The following is a 15,136-nucleotide window of genomic DNA, read 5'->3' on the forward strand; positions in this document are numbered from 1 at the left end:
AGTAACATTAAAGATGGAGACTCTTTTGGTATGTGCAAGGCTTGTCAGGTGAGCAGCATGGAGCAGGCAGGCAGACTCGCCAGATGCTGCTGAATGAAGTGCTGACACAGGATGGACACTGAAAGTGCCACTGGCTTTCCTGTGCAGGCTGAAATGTGCCTCTGACAGGAGGGAGGCGCTGTCCTCAGACCCATCCAGAACAAGTGTAGGGATTCAGAAAGATGAAACAGCTCAGTTCTGAGAAAATCCCAAACTACTGGCCCAAATCTGCTCATGGGTCTGCTGAGGGCACTGGTTGAGAGGGTTTGGAGAGAACTATTGCTGGGGCTTTGCAGATCTGATGCAGCCACTGTCTGGAAAAAGAGACTCAAGGGGAAGTGCTCTGCTGTGTAATGTCTCACACAGAGCCAGATGGATTTCGCCAGCCGTGAGTGCTAGGACAAAGCATCATACCTTCATGACCACGACGGACAGGGTGAGGAATACCAACACGGTCAGCTCATATATCACAAAGGTAGGGAACACATGAAGCCCTGTGGGAGACAGAAGAGCAAGTCATCTCAGGCCACAGATAGGCTCCAGCCACTTCTCAATTACAAATCTACAACTTTACCATCCATGCACATTAATTCTGCTTGTATGTGGCTGGAGAGACGGCTCAGCAGTTAAAGTGCTTGCCTAATGACCCAGGTTTGATTCCCCAGTACCCATGTAAAGCCAAATGCACAAAATGGCACATGCATCTGGAGTTGCAGTGGCTGCTGTAGAACTGCTCTTACGGAATTAAACTAGAAGCCCAAATCCCTCTCCCAAGCACGAGAGAAGGACACAACTCAGCAGCAGCCCTCCTCCAACACAGGAATCTGCAGAGAAGGGGGCACAACCCATGGAGCAGGCACTGGACCAACCTTTCCTTGTGGACCATCTGACCACAGCATATACTCGTGTTGGTAAAGGGAAAGCAGCTACAGGAAGGGCCAGGAATTACCCCATATCTATACAGTTTTGCCCTTTCTCACAAGATGGAGAAACACAGGAAACATCTTCCTAGGCTTCTCTCTGTTCTATGTTCCTCCAGAGAGGGACAAATGCAAACAAGTGGCTGATGGCAGGGGAGCTCTGGTCCCAACTGGGGCCTCTGCTTGCTACCTCCATGAAAAACACTAGTATCTGGAGACTTTCTTCTTTATCAGAAGTGCCTGACTTTAGAATGAAAAGCAACAACAGATTTGTCAGCCTTATCCCTTGCAGACTATCTATATCTGTTTTACTCACAGAGAGAGAGAGAAAGAGGCAGAGAGAGAGAATGGGTGCATCAGGGCCTCCAGCCACTGCAAATGAACTCCAGATGCATGTGCCACCTTGTGCATCTGGCTTACGTGGGTACTAGGGAAACCAAGCCTCAAACCAGGGTCCTTGGGCTTTATAGGCAAACGCTTAACCACTAAGCTATCTCTCCAGCCCAAACAAAAAATTTTAAGGGCTGAAGAGACAGCTCAGTGGTTAAGGCATTTGCCTGCAAAGCCTAACAACCTGGGTTTGATTCCTCAGTACCCAAGTAAAACCAGATGCATAAAGTGGCACATGTATCTGGAGTTTGCAACAACTAGAGACCCTAGTACACCCAATCTCTTCCTGTGAGTCAAGTGCTCTGCCACTGAGATATACATCCCATTCTTTCTCTCTGTGTGTGTCTGTCTTTCTTCTCGTTTGCAGCCCAAGGGTCTGTAGTAGGCAAGCAAGCTGCAATGAGGCAGAGTGAGCCCCATATGATAGAACTGTGCCTGGAAGGAGGGGGGCCATAAACATCTTATTTCTGTTAAATAAACTTCAGAGGAACAAGGGAGAGAAGAGGAAGAGAGATTTCTGTTGTTTGAGGGATATGATCTAGAATGCTTATAAGCAGCCACTGATAAAATGTAAATGAGTGGTTGTGTCTCAATAAAACTATTTATGCCAGGTGTGGTGGCTCATACCTGTAATTCCAGCTGAAGTAGGAGGATCACCACAAGTTCAAGGCCAGCCTAGTCTACAGAGTGAGTTCCAGGTAAGCCTGGACTAAAGTGAGACCTAGACCTAGTGAGGCCTCAAAAAAAAAAAAAAAAAAAAAAAAAGCAAAAATAAAATAACTATTTATAAAGTAAATGACAGGCTGGATTGGGATATAAGCCACTTGTCAGTAGGAAGATGATGAAGTATAAAATCTGGTATAGCATCTGTACTGTGCTTGCTGCCCACATGACCCCAGGCTGAATGCTGGCCTGCTGAATGAGATCAAATGCTGAGGACAACCTTCAACATTGACTTGAGGACCCACTGGTACCACTCAAGGATCACTCTGCTATGCTTGTGACCTCTGGCTTCACTGTGGTATCCCTCAATCCCTCTACCAACCTCTTTTTGACTTGGGCTACAAACTGCTCTGGGCTCTGTGTGCCCCTTGAGGGCAATCTCTTCTCAGGAGCACACCCGGACCATCTTGATGGCCCAGTTCTGGTGGCTAACCAGAAGGTGTTCTTTCGGCTTGCTAATGGGTGGCCCTCACCAGGTATGTCTGCCTCACTCAAGTCAAGGTCATGGTGTTTTCTAAGTGGAGTGGATACCATTTACATTCTGCTTACAGCCCAGAATGAACAGGGCTAAAAATGCTACATAAAAGCTTCTTATGGTAAGTGGACTGCTGTGAGTTCAAGGCCACCTTGAGACTGCATAGTGAATTCCAGATCAGCCTGGACTAGAGTGAGATCTTACCTCAAAAAACAAAAAAAAAATAAAGAAGTTTCTTATGGAATTGGAACTGGTTTGAATTCCTTTGATGTACTTAGTGTAAAGAACCAAAGCAAAGGCCAAAACCAGGTTCTTCTCATGAGACCTCTAATTTAAGGATAATGAAGAAAGTGTTTCTGTTCAAGTGATAGGCTGGCAGAACTCTATGTTTATCAAGAGCCACTCTGAGATATGGATTTTCAGTGATCCTGGATGACAAGATGGTGAGGTGAGAGGGAGGGGTCACATACTCTAGCCAGATGACCTGGGGAAATTTGAAGTGGGTTGGACAGAACCTTGTCAATTTTTAAAAATACTTTATTTAGGGGCTGGAGAGATGGCTTAGCAGTTAAGAGCTTGCCTGTGAAGCCTAAGGATCCAGATTCAAGGCTTGATTTCCCAGTACCCACATAAGCCAGATGCACATAGTAGCACATGCATCTGGAGTTCATTTGCAGTGGCTGGAGGCCCTGGCATACTCATTCTCTCTCTATCTGCCTCGTTCTCTCTTTCTCACTTTCAAATAAGTAAGTAAAATAAAAAAAAATTATTTATTTGACAGAGAGAATGAAGCAGATCCAGTGGAAAGGGGAGGGAGAGAATAGGCGAGCCAGAGCCTCTAGCCACTGCAAATGAACTCCAGATGCATATGCCACTTTGTGCATCTGGCTTTACATGGGTACCGGGGAATCAAACCCGGTCCTCAGACATTGCAGACAAGCACCTGAACCACTAAGCCATCTGTCCAGCCCAGAACTTCATCAATTTTATTAGACCCTGCCTAAAAGAAAGTGGATCAGCAAGTGGGAATGGAAGGTTGGGAAGTCAGAACTGGCAGGCTGTCAGCATGTTCAGTGGGTGTCACAGAGTGAAACTGATGTGCACAAAAAAGGAACGGAGAGGGGTCCACAGAGGACAGAAGATGAACCAAATGTCAGTCAGTGCCCTGGCATCAGAGCACTAAGCTGGCTGGTGAAACCATCCTGTTTCATCCCTGTTAAGGTTCTGGGCCTCCCACTAGGTGCCTCTCCATCAAGACTAACATGGCAATGCATAGCCCTTTCTATTTCCACATAAATCTCGGGACCAGCTGTTAGTTTCCACACCTTCTAGGGATTGCACTGAATCTGCACACCACAGCAAAGCACATGTACGTTCCATACTATATAAAGTACTAAGCAGAGAGAAGCCAGAGTGAGTTAGGATACTCCTCCACACCAGCCACCTGAGCTTCCAGAGCAGCCACCTTAGTGAATTCCTATGGTCTATCAGGGAACCCCCAGAGTCCCCAGCAATGGGTCCTGAGGATGAAACTTGGCCCCTCTGAAGGTCATCTTTAATGGCCTACAGATGTGCACACCTGTAGATCATGACAAGCATGATAAGCAATCAACTGATCTCATTCTCTTTTGCCTATTTTTGCTCTTTTAAAGTAAGATTTCTCCTCAGACTCTATAAAAGTATATTTACAGAGGGGGAAGGGATATGATGAAGAGTGGATTTGTGAAGGGGAAGTGGGGGACGGGAGAGGATGATCATGATTTTATCATCTATAATTACAGAAGTTGTCAATAAAAAATGTTAAAAAAAAAAGTATATTTACAAACAAACATAACTGACCTGTATACGCTCAATAAACACAATTAGAACACAGAGGTAAATACCGATGGATGTGAAGAAGATGATGGCCAGGAAGTCACGGATAGGCTCGATGTAAGCCATGATCTCCTCGGTGACCATGTGCCCTTGAGAAGAGACCAGTGCTCCAGCCAGGAAGCAGCCCAGCTCCATAGAGATGTCCAATAGCTCTGTGACCTGAGGATGAGGAGGACCAGCTTCACACAGGAACACATAGAGCTGCCGAGTCACACTTCCCACTGGGGGATTTTCACAGCCACAACCCCACAGAAGCACACAATGAACAGTGACAATAGCTAGCGCTCAGCACCACCACTGAAACACGGGATCTTCTTTGATGCCCAACAGCAGCCTATGGGTGGCCTGAGAGACCATACACAGAGATGAACATTATCTGAATTAATCACATTGGGAGAGAAATTTTTAAATATTTCAAATAGTCACTTTTGTAGAGTGCTGTCATATTGTTGAGTGAGGATTTTTTTCAAAATCTATTTTGAATATTTGCTATATAGTTTCTCTACCTGAATCAGGGAATAGCCAGTCTCTGGCACTAAAACTGATTCTGTTCAACTTCAAGTCTTGTAGAAAAAGCAACCACCACCAAGTCTCCACAAACCTAGAAGGGATAACTTTTTTTTTTTTTTTTTTTTTCCGAGGGTCTCCCTCTGGCCCAGGCTGACCTGGAATTCACTATGTAGTCTCAGGGTGGCCTTAAACTCACAATGATCCACCTACCTCTGCCTCTCGAGTGCTGGAATTAAAGGCGTGCACCACCATGCCCGGCTATAACTTTTAATAATGTAAACAGTGGGCTGGAGATATGGCTTAGTGGTTAAGGTGTTTGCCTGCGAAGTCTAAGAACCCAGGTTCGATTCTCCAGATCCCATGTAAGCCAGATGCACAAGGGGGTGCAAGCATCTGGAGTTCATTTGCAGAGTGGCTGGAGGCCCTGGTGTGCCCATTCGCTCTCCTCTCTTTCTCTCTCTTCCTCTCTGTCTCAAATAAAAACAAAAATTAAAAAAAAGAAGTAAGCAAGTGAATGGGATCAGAGAGAATGTATCAGTTATTTTATTCTAATTCTGTTAAGCACAGAGCTGAAGACTTATTTCTTGCTTTTCTTTTCAGATGATGGTGACCACTAGGGAGACTCAAAATGCATTAAAGTGCTGGGAAAAAGAGTCAGTGGAGTGTTCAGCACCAAATGAGATGTCTCTATCAGGCCTCCATGGTTCAGGGACCATTGTGGAAGAGGTGGTGGAAAGAAAATAAGAGCTAAAGGAATTGGAGGAGTGCTTGTACTATCTTCCAGCACAAAGTGACTGTGACATTCATGACCTCACAGTGGCTTACATTAACTACATAATAGGATGTAAAAAAAAATAATGAAATTGGGCTGGAGAGATGACTGAGTTACAGACGCTTGCTTTCAAAGCCTGATGGCCTGGGTTAAGTTCTTCAGTAGCCACATAAAGCCAGATGCACAAAGTAGTACATGCATCTGGAAACCATTTGTAGTGGCAAAAGGCCCTGTTGTGCCCACTCTCTCTGTGTCTGTCTGTGCCTCTCTCAAATTAAAAAAAAAAAAATTTTTTTAATGAAATCAAAATAGAACAGGGACTACTTGGGAAAAAGGGATTCAGTGGAGGGGGGATACAGGAGATGGGAGAAAGGGGTGGGGGGAGGGGATTATGATCATGGTATATTGTGAGAATGTATGGAAGTTGTCAGTATTTGTATAATGACAAAAAAAAAAAAAAACAACAAGTGTAACCTCAACATTTAAGGAGAGCCTGAAGAGACCATGCACATACCATGACAATCCTGACAGAGAACCAAGCTGAGACAAGGGTGCTACCAGGGTGAGAGGTGACCAGATCAAAATACAAGGTGGGAAAGGATCAGAAACACAGCCACACACATATACAAGGATCCATGCATGCACAAAAGCACCCCCACACAGCCACATCCACCCATATCCTATACAGACACACTGGCAGACATGCATACACAAACATACCAGCACATTCATACCCACATCTCCATACATCATCCACATGAATTTGAAAGAACATACAGGTGCATGTATACCACACACATAGACACAAGCATGCACTAACTGAAATATATGCACATGCAAGCACATACTATACACTCCACACACAACACAGCTACTTGGATTTCAAGGTTATATTATAGAAAAATGGGAAAAGACTTATTAAACCTGTGGCTTTTAGAAGTGTATATGAGGAGGACATTATGGTCAAAAGTAGTATATCTAAGCCAGGCATGGCGGCACACGCCTTAATCCCAGCACTCGGGAGGCAGAGGTAGAAGGATCACTGTGAATTCAAGGCCACCCTGAGACTACATAGTGAATTCCAGGTCAGCCTGGGCTAGAGTGTGAGACCCTACCTCAAAAAAACTAAAAAGTAGTATATTTGACTCCAAATAAATAAATATTTTTTTAAAAAAGTTGCCCTTATGCCAGGCATGGTGGCACAGGTCTTTAATCCTAGCACTCAGGAGGCAGAGGTAGGAGGATCGCCATGAATTTGAGGCCACCCTGAGACTACATAGTGAATTCCAGGTCAGCCTGAGCTACAGTGAGACCCTATTTCCAAAATCCAAAAAATTGCCCTTAAAACTGGACATTGTAAGACTTAAGTTTGCCAGCCAGGACAAATGATCCAATGGGTGCAATAGTGACATGTCTGTTATGAGGAAAACCAAATGCTCTTTAATTAGACTGGAGGCCTGCTCCACAAGAGGGAATATAAGCCTGGTACTGAAAACCTAATCAAAAGCCTATGCCAGGGAAGGTCATGAGCCCTAGGGGAGTAATGCCTGTTGTTGTCTGGCTAAAGGCATATACTACACATACATTATGTTCACCAAAATGCCTTGTAAGCACTTTTCTCTCTCTCTCTCTCTCTCTCTCTTATATATATATAATTTTAAAAAATTTATTTATTTGACAGAGAAAGAGGGAGAAAGACAAAGAGAGACTGGGCATGCCACTGCAGACGAATGCCAGATGCATGAGTCCCCTTGGGCACCTGGCTAACGTGAGTCCTGGGGAATTGAACCTGGGTCCTTTGGCTTTGCAGGCAAATATCTTAACCACTAAGCCATCCCTCCAGCCTGTAAGCACTTTTCTTAATGTTCATATCCACATATTAATGCTACTCTCACTCTTGGGTGGAGAAGCTTCTGTTTTCAGATGTCAGTGACTGCTAGGATGACTCAGAAGGCACCACAGTGCTGAGAAGAAGTGACAGAGGAGTGCTCAGCACTGAGACATCTCTATCACACCTTCCAAGGCTCAGGGTCCACTGCAGAAGAGGTGACAGAAAGAATGCAAGAACCAAAGGAAGGGTAGGACTCCTTTCAATGCAATCATCCAGACAGAAAATGGCCCAGTGAGATGTCACTAATACCAACACAAAAGCTGAGATTAAAGACATAGACAACATAGGTGTTAATGAGGATGTGGAACACTGGGTTACCCATTAATGTTTTTACCACAAATCCGGATGATTATTTTGGGCAAACCAGCAATAACACTGACAGTAAGCATATATGTGTTCTATGGCTCAGCACTTCTCCTAGAAATGAAGTCCAGTTTCAACCATGGAAGAGAATGAAGAGCAACTGCACTACACCACTCCTAACTTGAAACCACAGCATGAACTCTAAAAATTTCTGACATGCAAAATGCTAACACCTTCTGCTGGACCTGGCACCTGACAGCAGGTGCTCAACATACATACTGTCAAATGCACAGAGGAAAAATCAAGTACCAATGAAGAGTAACTCTAGCTCAAGTGACCTTTGGGAAGGCAACATGGACCCCTCCCAGATAACACAGCTTTGCTAGAAGTTACCTTCAAGAAGAAAATACTCTGTAATGGTAAAACATTGTAAAATTGTAAGCAAACCACATTCTTGAAATATTTACAATTATCAGGAATACCTTTGGGCAGAGGTAAACCTTGGACTTCAAGGATTTAAATTTTTTGTTACTTTTTATTTATTTATTTGAGAGCAACAGACAGAGAGAGAAAGAGGCAGATAGAGAGAGAAAATGGGCACACCAGGGCCTCCAGCCACTACAAACGAACTCCAGACACGTGCGCCGCCTTGTGCATCTGGCTAATGTGGGTCCTGGGGAATTGAGCCTCTAACCGGGGTCCTTAGGCTTCACAGGCAAGCATTTAATCACTAAACCATCTCTCCAGCCCTTCTCCAAGGATTTAAACCATAACACTATACATAAAGAAATAACTTAATGGGCTGGAGAGATGGCTCAGCAGTTAGTGGCGCTTGCTTGCAAAGCCTGACAGCCTAGGTCCTATTCCCTAGTGCCCACATAAAGCCAGATTCACATGTGTCTGGAGTTCATTTATAGTGGCAAGGGGCCCTGGCACATCCATTCTCTCTCTTTCTGCTTTAAAACAAACAGGTAAATTTAAAAAGAAACCACTAATTTACTTTTTAAAAAGGAGGAAAACTTTAATTCTGAGAAAAATAAACCATGATGCACAGTTATAGGAAGAACACTTAAAGACTCCCAAGGGAAGCATTCTCCCAAACTCAGCCCAGCGGCTCAGCTAGGCTATCTACCAGTCCCTGCCCACCTCCAAATTTCTGGTACTTCCTGCCTTAATTTCTGAAATTGCCATTTTAAAAGTATAACACAAATGGACTCATTAAGTCATTATGCAGCCTTCAGGACTCACATCTTTCATTTTGCATGGCTCTCTAGAGATGTATCAGAAGCATTCCTGACATGGACATGTCATGATCTTAACATTCACTCCTTGAAGAATGTTTGGATTATTTTTGGGCAATACAAATACAGCTGCTATGAACACTCATGTACAGTTTCTGAGTGAATGTATGTCTTTATTTCTCTGGGATAAAACCTGCACAACTTCTGGGTTACAAAATAAAGTGGATGGTGGTATGCTGTTACTATTTAGTCTACTTAAGGGTGTCTTGGGGCCTTCTCCTCACTCTTCATGAAAAGCTTGTGCTCCAGAGGAGTGTCCAACACTAAGACATCTCTATCACACCTTCCAAGGCTCAGGGTTTATTGCAGAATAGGTGGCAGAAAGAATGTAGGAGCCAAAGGAAGGGTAGGGCTCCTTACAATGTAATCTCCCAGACACAAAATGGCCTGGATATTCATGACCTCATAGTGCCTGGCACTACCTACACAAGATTTTCATAATAGGAGGAAAAGAGGGTGACATCAAAATAAGAGAGAGACTAATTGAGAGGGGGAAGGAGATTTGATGGAGGGTAAATTTGTGAGGGGGGAAGTGAGGGAGGGGAAGGAACTATCATTGCTTATTTTATATATACATGAAAGCTGTCAATAAAGTTGTTTTTTTGCTTAAATTTTTATTTATTTGAGAGAATCAGAGAAAAGGGCCATGCCAGGGCCTCCAGCCACTGCAAATGAACTCCAGATGTACATACCACCTTACGCATCTGGCTTACATGGGTCTTTGGAATTGAACCAGCGTCCTTTGGCTTTGCAGGCAAATACCTTAACCGCTAAGCCATCCGTTCAGACAAAAAGCTTTTTTTTTTAAAAAAAAATATTTATTTATTTATTTGTGTGTGTGAGAGAGACAGACAGAGAGGGAGAATTGGTGCACCAGGGCCTCAGCCACTGTAATCAAACTCCAGACACTTGTGCCACCTAGTGGGCATATGTGACCTTGTGTTTGCCTCACTCTTACGTGTCTAGCTTATGTGGGATCTGGAGTTAAACATGGGTCCTTAGGCTTTGCTGGAAAGCTCCTTAACTGTTGAGCCATCTCTCTAGCCCCAACAAAAAAGTTCTTTTTTTTTTTTTAATTTGTTTTTTTAAAGTTTGTCTTCTTAATGAGAAGCTTTTTTTCTTTTTCTTTTTGAGGTAGGGTTTTACTCTAGCCCAGGCTGACCTGGAATTCGCTATGTAGTCTCAGGCTGGCCTCAAACTCATGGTGATCCTTCTACTTCTGCCTTCTGAGTGCTGGGATTAAAAGCATGCACCACCATACCAGCTATTTTCCAAATTTTAAAAAACAAAACAAAACAAACAAACAAAAAAAAATGTAAAACTTTCCCACTATGGCAACAGAAGTTATACTGCAAACTAGCTTGTCATCACCAAACATAGCTTTAAACTTAATCCACTATTTCAAATGCATAGCTGTGTAAAAGCTTACAACAGTTATGGGTTTATGTAGCTTTTCATGACCACAGATTTGTTTTTAAAATGCATCACTCACAAATCATATTTTCAAAAAGTGCTTAGCAGATCAGTGAAGTAAAATAGGTTTAGCTATGGCACAATAAACCATGGATCAAATGAAATATGCTAATGTTTCAAATATTTAAACCACTATTAAACGAAAAGATCACAAGCTCCAGTGAGACAGATTGTAAACAAGATCATATAAATAACATACGAATATTTGAGAATTACCGCCAACATTAAAAAGATGAAAGCAGATACTCCTAGGACTAGGATTTCTTTGCTCCCTTTGCTTTCCATATGCAGCTTTCGATAATATGGTCCTATGAGATAAGTCTTTATAATAAGACATAAAAGAAAAACAGCAGCTAGTGAAAAAAGGATCTGCCCCACCAGGAGCAGTATTCGCAGTACTTCCATGACAATGCTAGGAAAGAAAAGAAAGAAAGGCACATTATTTTACCTCCAAACATATTTATCTAAGACCTATAAATAATCTTTAAATGTTTTGCTTTTACATGTTACAAAATAAGTTACCTGAATCACACACATTTTTTATTTACAAAAGCTAAAAGATATTATGTGGCTGCTTTGTATTCTATGCTTTGGAGCAAATACATTTTCTAGGATGTAAAAACTACTGACTGATAACTTTCCTCTCGCTGTGGATGCTACTGTGTTCTTGGTAAGGAGAGAGTTGCTCTTAACCTCATAGTATGGCTTCACTGTCAGAAGCAGGTGGCAGAATTTCTATGACTTTCTGTAAAACATTACTGATGCCAAGCCCAACTCTGGAATATATGTCTAGTATTTAGGCATAAAGAAAATATTTCTTTATTTAAATTTATATTTATTGATCTGATTCTTTTTTCTTATTGTTTCATTTAAAAAAATGTTTTTGAGACAGTCTTACTAAGGAGTACTGGAATTTGAAGTGTGGACCACCATGTCTGGCTGTAAAAGTAATTCTTTTGGGTGGGCCTGGTGGTACATGTCTTTAATCCTGGCACTCGGCAGGAGGATCACTGTAAGTTTGAGGACAGCCTGAGACTACATAGTGAATTCCTGGTCTTCCTGGGCTACAGTAAGATGACCCTACCTCAGGGGGAAAAAAAAAAAGAAAAAGAAAAAATTCTTTACTAAGCTCATTAGAAAATACTATTCAGATTTCAGGGCATATTATAGACTTAGCCTACTCAACCTGGCGTTGTCACCAGAAAGGCACGTCTGCACATTTTAGTACCTTCAGTAACATACATTTAGACTCAGCTATCCATCACTAGGCCAAAATTATGATGTAAAAGTTTTCTTTCTCAGTGGAAGAAACCCATATGAATACCAAAAGGATCCATTACTGTACACTGGTATAAAAGAATGATAGATATACAATGTCCGATTGCTGCACAGTGACATAGAGGACTTAGGATAGAACTGGACTTGGCAGTCCCCAATGAGTATCAGCACATGCTAGTGGAAAATACTACAGTCATATGGAAAGAGCCACATTTGTAAAAAAAGGAGAGCTCTAAAGGGATGAAACTTTCACTGTTCCTGAATGAAGGTCCTATAGGCCTCCTTGCAATCCTGACTAGGCTTCTCTAACACCAGGCCTGGGAGAAATCAGGGTATGGGCCAGCACTGGGACCACCACTGGACTAGGTTGCTGTCCTCTTCCCCTACATGACTTCTTAGAAACCTATTCATTCTCCACAAAGAAGGAAGGTTTCAATCAATAATCTAAGTTCATAAGACACTAGAAAAAGAAGAGCAAAATAAACCTAAAGCAAGCATAAAGAACTGGCAGGAATAAAATACACTGTCAGTGCAGATGCTGCAGACTTCAAAAAGCCAGTGAAGGACAACAGCTAGGTGACACACAGAAATGACTTGAGGAAGTGGAACATTTTTCTGAAGAGCTAAACCATGTTCAACCAAGTGAGGTAGTGACTCAACAGCCCTGCAACTAATATCCCCAAAGAGGAAACTCAAGACCCAAACAGCTTCACAAAAGAACCCTCAAACATTTATATTTGATATGTTTGCCTAGAAACACAAAAGAGAAGTCTAATTCATTTTACGACCTTAATGGCAAAGCGTAAGAATTACACACACTATGAACACGGGAGTTATCCTAGGGATGCAAGATTGTTCAACATTTGAAAACCAACCTGACCCACTATGTCAACTAGCTAAGGAAGAAAACTTTATATAATCATACTAATTGGTACAGAAAAAGCCTCTGACAAAGCCTGATGCCCACTTATGATAAAAACCCTAGACCAGTGTGGTGGTGCACTCCTGAAATCCCAGTACTCACAAGGCTGAGGTGGGAGAATCCAGAGTTTCAGGCCAAATTGGCCTCTTAATGAAACCCTATCTTGAAAAACAGAAGAACAGGTTCAATTCCCCAGTACCCACATAAATCCAGATACACAAAGTGGCACATGCATTTGGAGTTCATGTGCAGTGGTTGGAGGCTCTGACATACCCATCCTCATTCTCTCTATTTTTATCTCTCTGTCTCACCTTGCAAATAAGTCAATAAAATTATTTTTTAAAGTAAAAACAAATATAAAAACCTTCAGAAAAACTTACTCAACTCAACAAAGAACATCTGAGAGACCTATAGCTAAGGCATACTTAGTGGTAAAAGACTGAACATTTCTCCTGAGACTAAGCACCAGGCAGGACATACTCTATGCAAGCCATGTAGAAATATCTTGGTGCTCCAGCCAGTGTGGCACACAAGCGAAAAGAGAAAGCACATAAATTTAAAAGGAAGAAATAAAGAAGCAAAGACAGGTCTTAGTAACTCGAAATGGATCTGATTTCAAGAAAGTCTATTAATTTTTTAAAACTAGTTCTAACACTGCCATCAGAGGTGTTATAAACATGGACTCTGGACAGAAAGTCCAATATTTATATGCATAAGTTACAGTCAATCTCTCAAGGCAAGGTCAAGCTTGCAGTCCCACCCACACATGTTTACTGTTCGTTCTGTAGTATTCCAGATACTTTTAAACTAGGGTTCCTGGTTGGTGTTCCCAGAGGTATTTAGCTGTACAACATCCACAGCTTTCTGGACAAATGGTAAGTTTTCCCAGTTGACTTCTCCCTCCATATGGATCAAACAAATGCAGAAGCCCCAGGTGTCATCCTGAGAAAGGTACTGCATGGCATTTTAATAAACAATTTTAAGCTGGACAAGAAAACATAGTGTATAAAACACTCACCTAGAAGACGTGCTTGCTCCTGCCTGTATGAGCGTTGGCATGACAGCAATGAACAGCCCCAGCTGCACATCTTGCATCACCAGCATGCCGAGCAGCACTGTACTGTAGTCAATGTCACCTGCTAGAAACACAGCTTCTCAGAACAAAAGATCAACAATTGAAAAGTATCTTAGTTGCTGGGCACAGTGACACACGCCTTTAATCCCAGCACTCAGGAGAAAGGAGGATTGCTGAGTTTAAGGCCAGCCTGGGACTACAGAGTGAGTTCTAGAGCAGCCTGGGCTAGAGTGAGATCCTAACTTGCAAACCAACAAAACGAAACAGGTCTTGACACATTTCCAAAATAATTCAGGTAAGCATGGTGGCCCAGGCTGAACTGGAATTCACTTTGTAATATCAAGGTGGTCTCAAACTTATGGTGATCCTCCTACCTCTGCCTCCCAAGTGCTGGATTAAAGGCATGTACCACATGACTAGCTTTGTTTTTGAGATACAGTTACCAGCTCAGATTGGCCTCCAACTCAGCGTGCAGCTCAGGATGTCCTTGAACTTCTCATCCTCCTACCACTACCTCCTAAACGCTGGGATAACACACCTGAGCCACCATGCTTAGTCTGTGTAGCACTAGGGATAGAACCCAAGGTTTCATGCATGCTAGGCAAGCATTCTGCCAACTGAGCCCCATTCTCAGATCCTGAAGTTCTTTTTTTTTAAACTTATCTCCCCCTACTTATGTGACAGATGCATCACTTTCAACACATTTAAGTATAAACATCCTGTCAAAGTATTCCTGAGTGTCATCTTCAACCTTTTCATTATGTGTAGTCTTTAAAAAAAAATACAAGGGCTGAAGAAATGGCTTAGCAGGATAAGGCACTTGCCTGTGAAGCCTAAAAACCCAGGTTTGATTCCCAGAACCCACATACGCCAGATGAACAAGGTGGCACATGTGTCGGAGGTTTGTTTGCAGTGGCTGGAGGCCATGATGCACCCATTCTTTATTTGCCTCTTCCCCTCTCTCCCTCCTCTCCCAAATAAATAAATAAATAAATTAATTAAATTAAATAAAAATACAAACTGTTTCCTTTCCTAGCAGGTCACAATTAAATTATTACCAAATATGGAATTGAATCCCATGTCTCTTTTTCTTTTTCTTTTTTTTTCCTGTTTTTTCACAAGGTCTTCCTCTATCCCAGACTGACATGGAATTTACTATATAGTCTCAAGGTAGCCTCAAACTCACTGC

At 42.4% G+C, this 15,136-nt stretch overlaps 1 protein-coding gene across 5 annotated transcripts in view; it reads right to left on the reverse strand.

The window, feature by feature from the left end:
* Nucleotides 1–15,136, reverse strand: part of Tmco3 (transmembrane and coiled-coil domains 3) — a 59,112-nt gene that overhangs the window by 3,154 nt on the left and 40,822 nt on the right. For 4 of the 5 annotated variants that reach the window (XM_045145268.1, XM_045145269.1, XM_045145267.1 and 1 more), the window contains 4 exons: nucleotides 13,891–14,011; nucleotides 10,889–11,084; nucleotides 4,431–4,581; nucleotides 454–533 (listed from right to left, as the gene is read on the reverse strand). In XM_045145268.1, the coding sequence (XP_045001203.1) occupies nucleotides 454–533; nucleotides 4,431–4,581; nucleotides 10,889–11,084; nucleotides 13,891–14,011 (548 nt within the window). The remainder of the gene's footprint in view (nucleotides 1–453; nucleotides 534–4,430; nucleotides 4,582–10,888; nucleotides 11,085–13,890; nucleotides 14,012–15,136) is intronic. The other variant, XM_004663422.2, reaches the window with a different exon arrangement.

Source organism: Jaculus jaculus, chromosome 3 (assembly GCF_020740685.1).
Source record: "Jaculus jaculus isolate mJacJac1 chromosome 3, mJacJac1.mat.Y.cur, whole genome shotgun sequence".
Taxonomy (NCBI): domain Eukaryota; kingdom Metazoa; phylum Chordata; class Mammalia; order Rodentia; family Dipodidae; genus Jaculus; species Jaculus jaculus.